The following is a 17,436-nucleotide window of genomic DNA, read 5'->3' as shown; positions in this document are numbered from 1 at the left end:
ATTGGCAGACCAAGAAAAAGATGGTGCGATAATTTAAACAATTTACGAGGCTAATATTGAAGAAGAAACAGGCTTTAAATCCTACATACAAGAAAAAAGAAGAAAACAAAAGAAGTTAGGTAAGAAACTATTTTAGAATCAGAATCTTCGAACAAAGATAGTTAGGATCAAAACCGCTCATGAAAAGGTCGGTGAGTTGACAAATTTTTCAACATTAACATCTTTTTTTTTTTAATTTTTAACATCTTTGACAGATTTAAAGGTTACAGATTTAGTTATATAATACATTCTGTTTACGCCTGGAAAATTAATTTAACAATGCGGATCGGTAAGTTACAAATACATTTAAAGGCGCATTAACGCTTTTGATGTATCTGTTAAAATACTTGTTTATATTTATATTCTTCTGTTCATTTAGTCAATTTGTCGGTCATTAGATTAATTTATTTTTAAATTATTACAAGCAATTTATTAGCTGCTTCATTATTATAATTAGTTTTATATCATAATTGGCTAATAACCTGAGGTCACTGATTATTTGACTGATTATTGTTAAGGCCAACAATATGAGAGATTCTGCAGTGTTTATACTTTGTCAACTGTATAAGTGTTATTTAAACGATATTGTTTTTCTTCTTTCGATGCCTCTCCATAACGGATATTGGCAATCATTATGACCACTATTAGCTTGTCCGATGTTGCTTGAGACAGTCATAGAAAACTATTTGTTCAAATTTTTAAACCAGGAGATCCATCTGCATCTGTAGATCTTTTTTCCTATTAGTTTTTCTTATAAGATCAGCTCTAACCGCCCATAGAATTTGTTCGTATTTCTCTTTCTCTTTATAAGCAATTCTGCTTGTTCATATCCGGATTAATACCTTTATGGAAGGTTCTCACTTTACCTTCTGGGACGACACATATCTCCTTCATTCTTCTCATGTGGTTATTCCATTCTTTTTTTTCTATTTTGTACCCATTAATTTATACACTGTACGTTACATTTTCTTTCTTTTATTTCTCAGTACTCTCATCTCTGCAGTTTCTAGTAACCTTTGCGTTGTGGCTGTGTCGGGTCTTGTTTCTGAGGCATATGGTCTTTTTATCTATCTAAAACCATTATTGGTCTTACACCGGCTTTATAAATTCTTGACCTCATCTCAGTGTTATTGTGTCTGTTTCGCCATATAGTGTTAATAAGGCATCCTGGAAGTCTATTTACTTTTTGTACTTGATCACTAACTTAATTATTGACCAGGTCTCCATAGCTAGACAGTGTAATTCCCAGGTATTTTATTTCCATTACTTGTTCAATACTGATGCCGTCAATTTATATTTTACATCTGGTTGGTTCTTTTCTGACTACTATTGTTTTACACTACATTGAGGCATTCGAGATGTGGTGTTACAGGAGAATGTGGAAAATACCATGGACAGAAAGATTAACAAATCAAGATGTTCTGCTGAAGATGGGGAAGGAATGCGAAGTCATAAAAACCATAGAAACGAAAAAACTGGAATATGTGGGCCACATAATGAGAGGAAAAAAGTACCTCTGCTTAGACTTATAATCCAAGGAAAAATCTCGGGAAAGAGAAATGTGGGACGTAGGACGATTTCCTGGTTGCGAAATTTAAGGGAGTGGTATGGGTGCAGTTCAATACAGTTGTTCAGAGCTGCAGCCAACAAAGTAAAGATTGCTGTGATGGTAGCCAACCTCCGATAGGAGACGGTACTGCAAGAAGAAGAAGATTGTTTTAGTTATCTGGGATAAGATTGTCATATTAAATTCTTTTGCTCTTATATTAAATCTGTGGATCAGTTTTTGCAGACTATCTTCATCTTGGGCTATCAATATTGCGTCGTCTGTCATAAAACTCCTATGCGAAACCGATGACCAGTTACTCGATTTGCTGACAGGCCTTTTTAACGCCTTTTACGACAAAGGGGAGATTCCGGAGGAATGGCTTCGATCGACCTTTGTAGCCATACCTAAAACACCAAGTGCAAAACACTGTGATCAACACCGCTTAATAAGCTTGATAAATCACATTACCAAAGTTTTCACCAAAATCATACACAATATAATATATAACAAATGCGAAGCAAATATATCGGAGTCACAGTTCGGATTCCGAAGCGCATTGGGCACAAGAGATGCGATCTTCAGTTTGCAAGTTTTAATTCAAAGATGCAGAGACATGCACAAGGACGTCCACTTGTGCTTCATCGACTTCTCCAAGGCGTTTAACAAGGTCAAACATGATAAACTCATGGAAATGCTCAGGAAGATGCATATTGATGGCAAGGATCTGCGCATAATAACTAGTTTCTATTGGAACCAAAGTGCTGAGATAAAGATGGGCAACTTACACAGTGGGAAAATAGATATTAAAAAGGGTGTACGACAGGGATGCGTCTTCTCGCCGCTCCTGTTCAATATATACTCTGAACAAATCTTCAGAGAAGCACTGGGAGAAGTTTCGGAGGGTATCAAAGTAAACGGAGAGGTAATCAATAATATTAGATATGCTGACGACACAGTTATTATCGCAAATGACTGCAACGAGCTTTAAAGACTCATGCAAAGCATACACACAGCAAGTCAAGATTATGGTTTAGAACTCAATACAACCAAAACTAAATGCATGCTCATCAGCAGAACACAACAACCTCCGATGTAATTGACATTAAACAACCGAAAAATAGAACAAGTGGAGACATACACATACCTTGGAACCACAGTCAACACAAAATGGGACCAGTCAACAGAAATAAGATCACGAATTGAAAAAGCGCGAAACGCGTTCAACAGTATGAAAAAGTGGTTCACAAGCAAAATCTCAATGGACCTAAAATTAAGACTGGTCAAGTGTTATGTCTTCCCGGTCTTGTTCTATGGAGCAGAGGCATGGACCACAACGGAAGCCACCCTGAAGAAACTAGAATCCTTTGAGCTGTGGATATATCGCCGTATTCTTCGGATATCCTGGACAGACCACATCACTAACGTGGAAGTAATGCAGAGAATAGGCAAAAGCAAAGAAATAATCTTCACCGTAAAGAAACGGAAGCTTGAGTACTTCGGACATGTCATGAGGCATACTAAGTACCGTCTGCTACAGTTAATAGTCCAAGGAAGAATCGACAGTAGGAGGGGACCGGGAAGAAGACGACACTCATGGATGCATAACCTGCGACAATGGTTCGGACTAACATCGACCGAACTGTTCAGAGGTGCCGTAAACAAAGTCAAAATAGCCTTGTTAATAGCCAACGTCCGAAACGGATAGGGCAAAGGAAGAAGAAGAAAGAACCTTAGATAATGGTTCAACTCTCTTTAGAAAAGCTGTTGACAAAGTGCAACGTTCGTCGTCAACATGCTACTTAAAAAAGAAAGAAGAACTAAAAATAAGTCGGAAACATATCTGAAAAACTTTAATGTAGCCGAAGGAGTAGAAGTATAAGACCAATGAAGACCTATGGGGAGACACTTAGGCAACACATGCCAGAAAAGGCGATTGTATAGGTATGACCCAAGATAGAAACTTATGGAGAAATGTAATTAGGAAAGGCAACTCCAGATAGGACTAAAAGTAAACAGAATAATGAGAGTTAAATAGAAAGTAGAAAAAGAAATTTTTACAATTATCATTATGTATCATTATGTATCATTATTATCAGGGCCTGCGTAGTGCAAGCGGTAGGATGCTTGCCTCGCATGCCGGTGGTCCGGAGTTCGAATCCTACCGCCGGCAAGAACAACTAGACATTTTTAAAAAATGTCTATAGGCCCCAGGTCGACTCAGCCTGAATAAAATGAGTACCTTGGGTAAAACCAGGGGTAATAATAGACGGTTGAAGCGTAGCACTGGCCATGTTACCTTCCTTGTATACCGTAGGCCCTAGATATAGCAGACTACCCTGCTATACTCCCAAAGCCGCGAAGCGGTATAAAACGGGAGACTATTATTATATCATTATGTCGTCAGATATTGTTTTTGTTTTTTAGAAAATATTAGACACGTAAATGTTGCGAAACTATTTAAATATGTAATAATTATTATTTTGTGATTAACACCTTTGTAGTAATAATTATGTGAAAATTATGGCTTATCATACAAGTAAACAATTTACTAATTTCAATGTTCTTTATTAATCTGTAGTATCTGTATTTTGTAAATTTTTTAATTTATGTAAGTGTTCAGCTTTATTGTATTACGTGTTGACTTTTTCATTAATAAAATATATTAGAATTATGAGACATCAAAAGTGATAATATATTCATGAGTCTTTATATTAACGTACAATAAATAATTTTATGGTCTTGTAATAAGAAATATCGTTAAAAAACAAGGTTATGAACTGTATATAGAATCAATAATAAAAGAAGTTTGTCAAGGTACAAACTATATTTCCTGAGGCGAGAATTTGGCATATCTATTATATTCAAACCTAGAAACTCTGATGGTCCTGGGTTTGACTAGTCAATCCTCAGGTCTGACTTACGCTCTTAGTCAAACTTCAAAATAAATTCCATTTTCGGTCTTCGAAATAAACAAGGTCTACTTCAACATATTAATATTGTGGTTATCCAACTCCTAGACAACACAGATATAGAAAAAAGACTCAATAGAATAGAACCCTGTGAGTTTAAATGAAACTATAATTAAACAGAAAGACGGTATTAGATTTAATATCGATGCACGGCATCCGCCAGCTGCTTATACGTATTTCAACCTCAATAGGTATTATCAGAGCGAGATATGCAGAGGCTCTACCTCTGATTGTAGTACACTACAAGAGTGTGAAGTGCCTTCAGCTTGTTGGTTTATTAAAAAAATGTCTCATAAACAATGATCAATTTTAATTTATAAAATCTAAAAAATTAAAAAACGTAAAAAAAAAATTTAGTTTTATATCGACGGCCCTCAAAAGTTGGCGCCCCGGGCGTTCGTCTGACTCGTCCGCCTATTTATCCAGCGCTGTTTACTTTCTAGGCCTTCATAGTATGCACTAAGTGTGCTATCAGTGCACACATGTACAGCCTGATTACAAATTATGTACGTATATGCGCCAGAGCTCTCTTTTTTTGGCAAATACAACAAACCACATCTGAAGAAGTAATGTCAATTGTTGATATATACTTTGATATACTTCAATATTATTATTTAATATAATCCTACATTTGCCCCTTCTAAATTTTTCATTGGCTAATTGCATTTAGATTGACCTACATCTGAGAAAGAAATTGTTAAAGCCCTAACAATAATTATACTGTTCAATTGGCACCTAATGTAAATACTTACATTCTTACAAAGGCAACGACGAAATAAATAAATAAATGTCCCTATCGGTTTCACAATCATCATCAACGTGTATGCGTTTACTACTGACCATAGGTCTCCCTAAGCTCTTTCTATCTGTCTCTGTCTTATGCGGTTTGCATTCAGTTATTGCTATCACGCTTCCGGTCGTCAGTCCATCTAGTTGGTGAGCGTCCTCTGCTACGTACTACTTCTTGTCCTTGTCTCCACTCTAATATACGTTTTGTCCATCGGTTGTCTAATAATATGGCGACGTGCCTGTCCAATTCCATTTTAGCGACGCGATTTTTTCGATGACGTCTGTTGTTTTTATTCTACAACGTATTTCTTCGTTTAACGTTATCTCTGCCCAACCAAGTTTTATGTCCTAAGTACTTAACGATGTATTTTGCACAATATCCCTTCCATCAACAGCAATATTTCGATTTAGCACCAGATAAATCATTATTTTCGTCTTGTTATTTGGCTTTAAGGACGATTTCATCTGCAAATCTCAAATGACACAGCTTCTCTCCATATATGTTGATACTATATTCGCTCAGATGTGCCTTCTTACAAGTATGTTCTAAAAGCGTCGTGAACAGCTTTGGAGAGACGGGGTCTTCTTGCCGTATTCCTCGCTGTATATATCATTTATTTGTTTCTTGTTCAGATAGTCTTACGCTAGATGTGGCATTTTGGTAAATATATTTAATTATGTCAGTATCCAATGGTCTATTCTGCATTCTGTCAATGCTTTTAACATTTTCTGATTGCTTATGTTATCGAATGCTTTCTCGTAGTCGACAAATATCAGTGCCAGTGGTCGTTAGTGCTGTATTCCGATCTAAATCCAGCTTATTCTCTGGGCTTATAGAAGTCTTATTTAGCGTCCAGTCTTTTTGTTTAATATTTTTGTGAGAAGTTTATATATGTGTGAAAACAAAGTGATAGGACCGTAGTTTTATAGATTCGGTATGTCTCCTTTGTTTCGAAGAAGTTTTGCCTTGGTAGATGCCTTCTGGGAAAAGTTTGGCCAGCCTGGGTACTTTTATTTCCACCTAGTTTGATCTCTTCGATCACTTCTCCGTCATCGCCTCCGTCCCCTCTGCCGCCTGATCGATTTAACACGTATGCATTCCTAAAGTATATTTTATGCAAATTTTGAAACTATTAATATTTTTTGAATATTTAAAGTGGCATCATGTTGATAACATACCGTACCAAGATTGATCACCAGTCTGGTAATCAATGGTTGGCGTGGCATCAATGCGATGACACAAATTCTTAATGTATTAAAGTTTAAAGTAAAGTGTAAATTAAAGTATATAGTTATCTAGTTGCTGTGTTTGCGTTGTTATAAATATAATATCACTTAAATCAAAATGGGTGGCTACGAACGAAATGAAAAGAGTTTTTTTCAGTTATGTGACGAAATAATGTCGAATGAGGATGAAAATAGTGAATTTAAAGATGTATGAATTTCTTCCATCTTTAGATGTCGTTGAGTACAAAATTAGTATCAAAATCGTCTAAAAAAGATTACACCAGTATAACTTTAGAATCTGAATTGCTAGAACAACAGACTCATCTGGTTGGTACTGTCAGTCCAAATCGTAAGCTAAATTCAAAAAAGTTGTGTTACAAAAGCTTACGTAAGGTAACATTTGCGCTGAGAAGTGTGACGTTGGAATCATGATGTTAAAATGACGAGAAAAACGTGACGTTTTGATGCTAACTACAAGACATACATAACTATGTAAAAGACAAATACTACGAAAATACAAAAGCCACCAGCTGTAGTAAATTATAACAAATCAAAGTTTCATTGATCTTTCAGATCAACTAAAAGCTTATTCAAACTGTCTAAGAAGAGGCAACAAGAGGTACAGAAAATTGGCCCTCAAGCTAATATTTAGTGCAGCTCTAGTTAATTCATTTGTAGTATTCAAAGCAGTAACAGAAAATACAATTCAAATTACAGAATATAAAGAACTCGCTAGTTCACTTTTGTCTTGTGAAACGGTTGTACTCCTCGCAAATGAGGAGTTAAAAACACATAAATTAGTAGATAGAAAGAAAAATGGTTGTGTTGTTTTTTATTCAAACCTAAAACAAACTTAAGGAAGAGTTATTGCCATGAACAAATGTTCATGCTCAAAATGGCGTAATCATATTGCGAACTAAAGGAGTGACAATTAATGTGTTCTTGTTTAAAGGCCTTTTTTCGTATGTTGGTTTATTAATGAATGTGTTTTCTTTTGTTCTGTTAATAAATATTTTTTTCCTTAGTGTGATAATTTTTTATTTTACCCTATCATAAAATTGAAAACAAAACTCATGCCAGCGGCATGTAGCATATCACTGTAACCTTAAGACCACCCTTTATCCTGTGATATTCACTTAGCATTTTACGGTGAGTTCTGACAAACTACACGACGGTTTAATAAAATTTGTTGTATGACATCAATACAGTGTCACGCCAGAACGAAGTGTAAAAATGGCGTGGCATCCCTGTAATCTCATGCCGTCCTTAACATGTTGAAATTCTCAAGCTATATAAAATTATGATTTTTATTAGTATTAGTATTAAGTAAAAACTAGGTAAGATTATTTAAATATTTTTAGTGCATTTTTAGTCTTACCCATTTATTTCTAAACTTGATAGGATAATATGATGATGACAAACATTGTGATGTTATATAATTTATATAAAACTACATAAAATTTCAACTTTCTTTATTATTATTTTTGAAAATCGAGCAAAATGGGAAAGATTTTGAACAATATGTGATGGATTCGACCTTTACTTGATAAAAGTTCATTTTATCAAGAAGTAAAACACTAAAATCTTTTGTTTTGAACAACTCCACAAATTTTATTATACTTTATTACCACTACAAGGACTGAAAATGAATTTAAACAAAACAAAAGTCATGCACTCCGAAGACACCGTGACAATAATAAACGATAAAGTTATAGAAAAAGTTGAAGAATATATATACTTAGGACAACAAATAATACTAAATAGGGAAATTCAAACTGAAGAAATAAAAAGAAGAAGAAAGTTAGCTTGGGCAGCATTCGGTAAACTGAACTATATACTCAGAAATCAAAAAATTCAATTACATCTTAGATCTAAAGTTTTTGATGCATGCATTATTCCGATATTAACTTATGCGGCACAAATATGGACAATCACAAAAAAGAATATGAATATACTTAGAGTTACCCAACACGCGATGGAAAGAGCAATGCTAGGTATATCACTTAAGGACAAGAAAACAAACACATGGATAAGACAGAAAACCAAAGTCACCGATGTGGTGCAAAAATCATTAAAGTTGAAATGGGAATACGCTGGACATGTAGCTAGGAGCGATCTAAACAAATGGCACAGATCAATTTTAACCTAGAGACCATACCAACACAAGACCCAGAGGCAGACCTCCTATGAGATGGACAGATGATCTGAAAAGGACTGCCGGGAAAAATTGGCTACAAGTAGCGTACAATAAAAAACAATGGAAAGGAAGACTTGAAGAGGCTTATGTTCAGATGTGGACGTGAATGGCTAGACGAAGAAGAAGAAGACCACTACAGCTATTTCGGTAGAGTGCCGTTCTCAAGTCAAGTCACTGTACTTTTTTTATTTTTATTCTTATAGTACTATTAATTGGTTTTTAATTTGAATTTTCTTTACTTTTATTTTATTGCATCTCTCTTATTTATCATTTATCCATCCATTTCTGGATATACATAGGCCTCGCCATCTCTTTTGGTGATTTCCTATTGTTCCTTTCGCTTTTTTCACTGTTTTTTTTTTAAATGTTTGCTAACTTTTCTAATTTTTTTAATTTCGTTTAATGTAATAAATAAAATATCTAGTTATTATTACTTGTATGGTATAGCTAGGAAAACAAAATTTAACAAATAATTTTAATGAAATGTATAGTTTAAAGATAAATCTAATTACCCTAAATCGTGTCTCTTTAATTAGATAATATGTATGACTATGAACGATAGAAATAAATATTCTACAAAGTTTATATTATACCTTTCTTATCACTTTTACCGTAGTTTATTATACTAACTTATTCTTCTTTTTCTACTTCTTGGAGATCTTTCGATCTGTTTTATTCTGAAGCTGCCTTTGGTTAATTTCCTGGGAGGTAAATTGCCAACTATCTCTCCATCCTTTAGGTGGTCTTCCGGGAGGTCTTAAACCGGGCGGGTTGTTCTAGGGCAATTTGTGGGAGTCTATTCTCATCCATTAGTCTTACATGATTGTACCACATCCTCTTACGCTGCCTTCCCCATCTTACAATATCTTGAATTTTGCACTGCTCTCTGACGTTTGTATTTCTGATCATGTCTCTTCTTGTTTTGCCCACTATTGTTCTTAGAGTTTTTATTCCGGCAACCCTTAGCATCTGTTTCGTTTTGTTGGTATCTTCGCGATAGATTCTAATTTTACTATCTGTGCGCTTATACGGATTTCACCAGACTATCTCCCGCAGACATGCCGACAATGCGGATGCTTCGTTGATCTGAGTCCTTAGGTCCTTTACTGGGTCGTGTGTGCTTGCTATATCTATGCCCAGATTCTGAATTGCACCACTTGTTCTATGGGGTTGTTCTCAACCACTAATTTACATCTGAGCGGATCTTTTGCTTTTGTCATACATTTATTTTTGTTGGTACAAAAATGGTCATATTTAGTTGGCGGCTTATTTGAAAGAACTGAAAGAGCTGTCTCTGAAGATCATCTTCTGATCTGACAATAATTGCCGCATCATCTGCGTAACACACCATACCAATTCTTTTGTTGTCCGTTCTGTATCCAAGATTGAGAGATGTTACTTTGTTTATAATTTTGTTCATAAGTAGGTTAAACAGAAAGGGGCTTAAACTATCGCCTTCTCTAATTCCACCCGGTATTGGAATATTTTCTGTGAATTGGTCTCCTGCTCTAACTTTGGTTACGTTGTTGTTATTTAGGTTATGGACTATATTTGTTATGTTGGAATGTCTCCCAGGCGAACTTTGTCAAACGCCTTCGTCAGATCAATGAAGGAAATATACGCTGGCATGCCGAACTCTAGCATTTTCTTTTATTTGTTTTATTATAAATAATGCATCTGTTATAGACCGCCCTCTTGCAAAATCTTGTTGTTCTTCAGCATTAGTGATTTGCCTTTCCAATTTGTCCTTAAGAATACTCGTGAAAAGTTTCATCGATGTATTTCAGAGGGTTATTCCTCTGTAGTTTTGTAGGCAAGTTATTTGTCCTTTTTTAAATATGGGGATTGTGATGCTCTTATGCCATTCCTCTGGTGTTTCTGTGTCCTTTAAGATTTTGTTAAATAGTTGTAACAGTTTACTTGCAAGTTCAGGGCCTCCATATTTTAAGAGTTTATTGGGTGTACCATCTGTCCCAGGTGATTTTCTGTTTTTTAGCTTCTTGATTTTTGCTTCTACCTCTTCATCATTGATTCTAGCCCCTATCTCTGCTTCGTATTCGTTTATATTCAGCATTTCTTCAGCATCATATAGCTCGTTAAAATGCTGTTTCCATGTCTCTATAGGTACTTCCTTGGTCTGCACGAACTCGTTAATTGGTTTGTTCCTGTTCCGAAGCATTTCCCATACTTTCTTTTAGGCGCCATGTAGGTCGTAGTCCATGTCGCTGGTGAATTTAGCCCAATGTTCTCTTTTGATTAATTTTATTTTTGCGTTTACTGCGTTTCTTACTTGGACACATTCTGCGAAAGCTTCTTCCGATTGTGTGCTTTTATATCTCAGGTATCTCACCAAAACCACGGTTTGGTGTGGTGTATCGCCTTCGTGTTAATTTTCCGCTTTCCAATTGCTTTTTCTGCTGCTTAGTTGATGCATTTCCTGATTTTTTGCCAAGTATCTTCTACTCCCCATTCTGGTTGTAACTCGATCTCTTTTAGTTTGCTGGTAATAAGGTTCTCATAAAGGAGTTTTGTACTCTGTTGCTAGCGACTCTATATTGTGTTTTTCGATGAGCATTGGGGGCTTTCCGCTGTTTTCACATTATACATTTCTTTATTTTTATGTTATTCTTATGTCAGTCTTTCTGATCTTGTCATCAGGGTTAAATTGACTAAATGTAATTGTGCAGGATGGTAATGTGAATCAGGGACTTTTTGCAGATCCTGAATTGCAAAATTATTAAGCAAAAAGTTTTAAACCGATTCTAACGAAGTTTTGCATACGTTTTAGTCGTATTATAAAATTGTTCTAGGCTGTTAATATGAAGGTTGTAGGTTACGTTGGTGTATAGAAGAATCCTGAAGATATCATGGACCGAGCATGTAACAAACAACGAAGTCATGAGAAGAATCAACAAAAGAATGGAAGTATTGGAAACCATCAAGACACGAAAGCTGCAATACCTGGGGCATGTTATGCGTAATGAGAGATACAGCCTACTTCAATTGATTATACAAGGGAAAATCCAGGGCAAGAGAAGTGTAGGAAGAAGAAGAATCTCATGGTTGCGTAACTTGAGGGAATGGTACGGATGCACATCAATTTGAACTATTCAGAGCAGCAGCATCTAAGATCAGAACAGCCATGATGATTGCCAACCTCCGTCGCGGAGATGTCACGTGAAGAAGAAGAGGTTACGTTAAGGAATCGAAAAAATTTAAAGGAAATACTCCATTTTTTCACTTTTTTCCCAATTAGTGCTAATTTTTGAATTAGCACTAATTGAAAAGAAGAAGAAAAGACGTAAATTTGGAAAATAAAACTTTTACTATCTATAAGATTTTTTCGTACGAGCAATATCTCTCGAGTTATAGGCGAAAATATGAGCAAAAAAGCAAATATTTTCGATTTTTTTCTTCAGATAAATAAAAAATTAAGCACATTTAGTTTTGTGATGGGCGCATATAGTTGACTATTATTTCAAGGTACATCCTGAAGTGATTCCAGCAAAAAATAGACTCCTATGGAAAATGTCCAATTCAAAACAGATCCCACTTGGACTATGACCTAATTTTACTAATCGTAAAATATATTGAGTACTTGACGATACAATCCAAAAAAGTTTATTAAAAATGGTGAGAAATACATACAAAGGTGTAAATACAGCAGATAGATGCATATACAAAAATTAGAATAAATAAAGTAAAAATGTATATTGAATTAGAAACAGAAATCTACAAACAATCACACAGAATAACAAGAGCAGCAAATGGAAGTAATGAAAATAATAGAATGAGCATAATTTCATTTCATTTCAGAAAATCTATTCAAAAAGAAACTGAAAGACAAAGGGAAATGAAAGATTCATAAAAACGTTGGGAGAAACTTGTTATTTTATATTTTATAATGATATGAGACTCAACCAATAAACAAAAACGTAACAAAATTTAAAAAATTAATAATTTAAACTGTTACCTGTCAAGACTGAACAGTACAGAACTCGAGGAAGAGTAAATATTCCACGTTTTTTGTCATCTTGAATCTTAATCTGCTCCAACAAGGTAGATTGCTTCACGGCCTTAAGCATGTTGCTGAAAACAAAACACCGTATAGAAAACAAACAGAGGTGACAATTTGCTTAATTTGCTATTAAAAATTAAAAAATTTTATAGTTTGTGTCGATTTGAATAATTAGTTTTTAGCATTTTGTAAAATGATAATAAATCAATATAAATATTATGTTACCTGGGTTTTGCGTTAAATAACTTTTAGTTAGAGATTATAATTGAAATTCTTTATATATATATATATATATATATATATATATATATATATATATATATATATATATATATATCGAAAAAAGAAGTACGACCGTTAATCCAATATAAATAAGGATCACTCGAAGAGTGGTGGGTTTTTCGGTCAAAAGTTGGAGAAAAAAGACAAAGAAGTTGGCTACTTCATCTATTTATTGAAGACGTTTCGCTTTCTAATCAGAAAGCATCATCAGTTCATCTAAAAAGCACAATATGAAAAACCAAACATCCATAGAGAAGTCAATATAAATGTGGTACCTTAAAAAGACATGCAGAAGTCAATGGTATAAAATGTAAAGAAGCTTAAGATAATGGACATCAATAATTAGTTGTATAAACAATAAATTGAAACTAGATACAGTTTACAATTTGATTTAAACATAGCACAGCAAAATACCATGTGGTTTTTGTACATGTAATTTAAAAAAGTATAGAAAAAACTTATGTAAAAAATATAAGTAGTTATTTGCCGAGAACTAACAAGATCATAAGATCACACTTCCAACAGTTTGATATTAATTTAATTTTATTTTTACTTTAGGTAACATTATTGAACAGATTAAAAATTTAATTAGTAATATTATAAAAGGTGTAATGAAGTTACCACAAAAGCTTCCAATGCTAACAGGAGATACCCGGCAAATGGGAGCAAAATTCAGGTCCACATAGCTATCACGTGAAACGATACGGTCCTTGAAGGACAAAACAAAACAAGGCGAGTTACCAACCGCTCATGCATTATGGCGGTAAGTTTAAAAATATATGAAAAAGTAGGCGAAAACCTTGTCTGTACGAACCATTAAATGAAAGAAAAAGATGTTTAAAAACACCATCCTCATTCAGGGAATGTCCCGGAGAAATAGAACAAACAAATGATGTCGATCCCTAAATCTCATATAAAAGTATCTAAGTAATGGCTGTCTAGCCAGTCACAGGTGCAGATTTAATTCAACTTCCAACAGTCCAAGGTTCATAATAATTTGGAACTGAGAAATCAATGAGAATTCTATGAATCCAATTAATTTAAAAAAAATTTTATTAAACTCTTTCATCAAAAATTATTTTATATATAAACTTGATAAAGGAATTAATAAAATATTAGTTGAATATCAATCTTAATTAAGTGAAGTTAGTAAGAAAATGTTAGTTTTTTTTTTATTGAAAATTAACGTGCTCGGCAACAAAGGCCACTTACACGAAAACGGTTACAAATATAAAACTATTACAATAAATTACAAGAATATGTTATGGAGTACATATTGTTATTTATAATATAACTGAACGTCTCTGAGGAATTTTAGACTTGAGGTTATTTGATCCAAGTTATTGAGTATGTCTTTTAAATCACTTTTAAGGCAATAAAATAGTCTTTTTGCTGAATACTGATGACATTCGGTGAGAATATGGTTAACTGTTAGATGTGATTGACAGGTCTCACAAGTGGGTCGGTTGCTGGATGACATCAGGTATCCGTGTGTTAATCTTGTATGTCCTATTCGAAGTCTTCGTGTTACAATAGCATCTCGTCTGGACATACTGGCAGAGATCAAATCAAGGGGGCTATCGACTAACTGTTGGATATGATGAAATGCTGAGTTATTGGTGTCCCAGTGTTGTTGCCATCGGGTTCTTGCTCGTTTCTTAATGTGAGATTTTAAATCTTTACTAATTTGTATATTAACCGTATTATCAGATGATGTTGAGGCAAGTTTTGCATGGCTGTCTGCAAGTTCGTTGCCTGTGATACTAATATGGGATGGTAGCCAGATTAATGTAACTGTTATTTTTTGGGAAGCGATTAGTTGGTAACAATCAAGGATCTTTTGGACAATAGGATGATCAGTGAATATATTTTGGATAGAGTGTATTGAGGCTAGTGAGTCTGTGCATATTGCAACTTGTTTATCAGGTGAAGAAATGGATTTGAAAGCCTGAAATATGCTAAATAGTTCGCCAGTGAAAACGCTACAAAACGAGGGGATACAAGATGATGTGATAAGGTTATCTGACGTGGTAACAGAACAGCCTACTCCTATATCATTCTTTGAGGCATCAGTGTAAAGTACTATGTCATATTTATTTGTAAATATAATTTCTTTAAAAGACTTTTTAATAAGTTCCCTGGGTGTTGTAAGTTTATCGAATCTTGTAAGAGATGTGTTAAACTGAGGGGTGATTATAGACCAAGGAGGATATGGAGGTAGGGGTCGTGGGATTGTTTGTGATAGAGAGATGTTATTAAGTAATTGTGTTAAAATTAGTGGAATGGGTTTTATTGATGGTGATTTAGAATAGTAATGCTGGTTGTTAGTTGATGAAGTAAGAAGAAGATAAACTGGATTGGAGGTATTGGATGAAACGGAGGCAGCATAGGAAAGTAATAATTGTTCACGTCTAATCCAAAGTGGGGGCTCATTGGCTTCGCAATATAGACTTTCTACGGGGCTAGATCGAAAGGCTCCTAAACAAATTCGTAAGGCTGTGTGATGTATCGAATTTAAAAGGTTAAGGTGTGTTTTAGAGGCAGAGATATATATGTAACAACCATAATCCAGTTTGGAACGAATGATAGACCTATATATCTTAAGCAGGGAGTTCTCATCTGCGCCCCAATGATAGTTTGAAAGAGTTTTGATAATGTTAAGCCTCTTGTTTCCTTTACCTTTTATTTCTAGAATATGTTGTTTCCAGGTGAGTCGTGAATCAAACGTTACACCGAGAATTTTGCATTCCTTGACTACTGGAAGATTCGCTTTCTCAATCATAATATTAAGGGATTGGAAGGGTGATAGTCTACTAAATTTTATTATATTTGATTTTGTATATGATAAAGACAGGCCTATTAAGCTTGTTTTTTAACTAGTGTATCTACTGCGGATTGAATAAGCTTGGAAGTTGTAGAGATAGATCGTCCGTGGCAGTAAATTATCAGGTCATCTGCGTATAGGACATGCCTAATAGTTGATATTATATCAGAGCACAAGTCGCTTATTGCTAGGTTAAACAGAGTGGGGCTTAATATTGAACCTTGTGGTACGCCGTCAGTTTGATGGTGTAGTGATGAAAAAATGCCATTGACAGAGACTCTAAATGTTCGTGAAGTTAAGAAATTTTGTATAAAATTAAATATGTTACCCTTAATGTTATAATGAGAAAGTTTCTTCAGTATAGATTGCCTGCTAATTGTATCAAATGCACCTTCAATATAAAACACTGCTGTAATGACTTCTTGTCTCCTGTTGAAGGCATCGGAAATATGACTTTGGAGAAGTATTAGATTGTCTTGAGTAGAGCGATTACGTCGAAACCCTGACTGTTCTTTTGGAATTATATTACATTTGTTAAAAAGCCACGTAAGACGTTTATTGCTCATTTTTTCAAAGATTTTGCAGATGGTACATGTTAGAGATATTGGTCGATAAGCGCTGGGTGATGATCGTGATATGTTAGGCTTTTTAATGGGTATTACAATTGAGGTTTGCCACTGATTAGGAAACTTGTTAGATGACCAGATTAAGTTAAACATTTCAAGAAGTTTAAGATAACCTAAACTAGATAGCTTTTTTATAAAAATATAAGGAATATCGTCGGGGCCGGAACAGTGTTCCTAAGAGTTTTAATAACCGAAGTAAGTTCTATGTAAGAGAATTGGGAATTTAAGTAATCGATATCTTTGACAGTTGCTGAACAACTTGGAAAGGAAGCATCGACTACTGTCTCGATTTGAGAGCAATTTATTTTGCTTTTAAATTTTTTGTCGAAGTGACTGGCTAGGGTCTCACCAATTTCTTGATTGTCACTAATTACATTATCATTCAAAATTAGACTAAATATTTTAGTATTTGTATTGATTCCTTGAATTTGTCGTATTTTTTTCCAGAGATTAGTAGGACTGGTATTTTCATTGATAGAAGATACATAGTTTCTCCATGACGATTTTTTACTTTGTTTTATAATAAATCGCGACCTGGCTCTAGCTTTTTTTAATTCTCTGAGATTTTCTGGTGTTTTATTTTTCCGATAATCTCTAAGTGCCTCCTTATGTTGTTCTACGGAGATTTTGCAAGAATTATTTCACCACGGAACCCTTTTATGTTTGTGTAAAACAGAATTTTTGCCAATATGCAAATTGGCAGCTGAGAGTATCGTGTTTGTGACTAATGATAAATTGTAGTCAATATTGTTGGATAGTGTGAGAAAAGGTAAGGTGGTATCTGTTTTGGTAGTGTAGCTTAGCCAGTCGGCATTTTTGAGTTGCCAGTAGCTTCTGGATATAGTTTGTTTAGAGTTGGGGATATCAGTGGATATAAATATGGGGTAATGATTGCTATCGTAAAGATCATCAGCGA

General features: G+C 34.5%; 1 protein-coding gene across 2 annotated transcripts in view; it reads right to left on the bottom strand.

The window, feature by feature from the left end:
* Positions 1 to 17,436, bottom strand: part of LOC140442030 (probable metabolite transport protein CsbC) — a 71,305-nt gene that overhangs the window by 43,819 nt on the left and 10,050 nt on the right. For both annotated transcript variants that reach the window (XM_072533067.1, XM_072533069.1), the window contains exon 2: positions 12,744 to 12,859. In XM_072533067.1, coding sequence (XP_072389168.1) covers positions 12,744 to 12,855 — 112 coding nt within the window. In that variant the 5' untranslated portion in view covers positions 12,856 to 12,859. The remainder of the gene's footprint in view (positions 1 to 12,743; positions 12,860 to 17,436) is intronic.

Source organism: Diabrotica undecimpunctata, chromosome 5 (genome assembly GCF_040954645.1).
Source record: "Diabrotica undecimpunctata isolate CICGRU chromosome 5, icDiaUnde3, whole genome shotgun sequence".
In the NCBI taxonomy this organism is placed as follows: Eukaryota; Metazoa; Arthropoda; class Insecta; order Coleoptera; family Chrysomelidae; genus Diabrotica; species Diabrotica undecimpunctata.
Note: the sequence above shows the minus strand (reverse complement) of the source record. Positions and strands in the feature narration are given on the sequence as shown.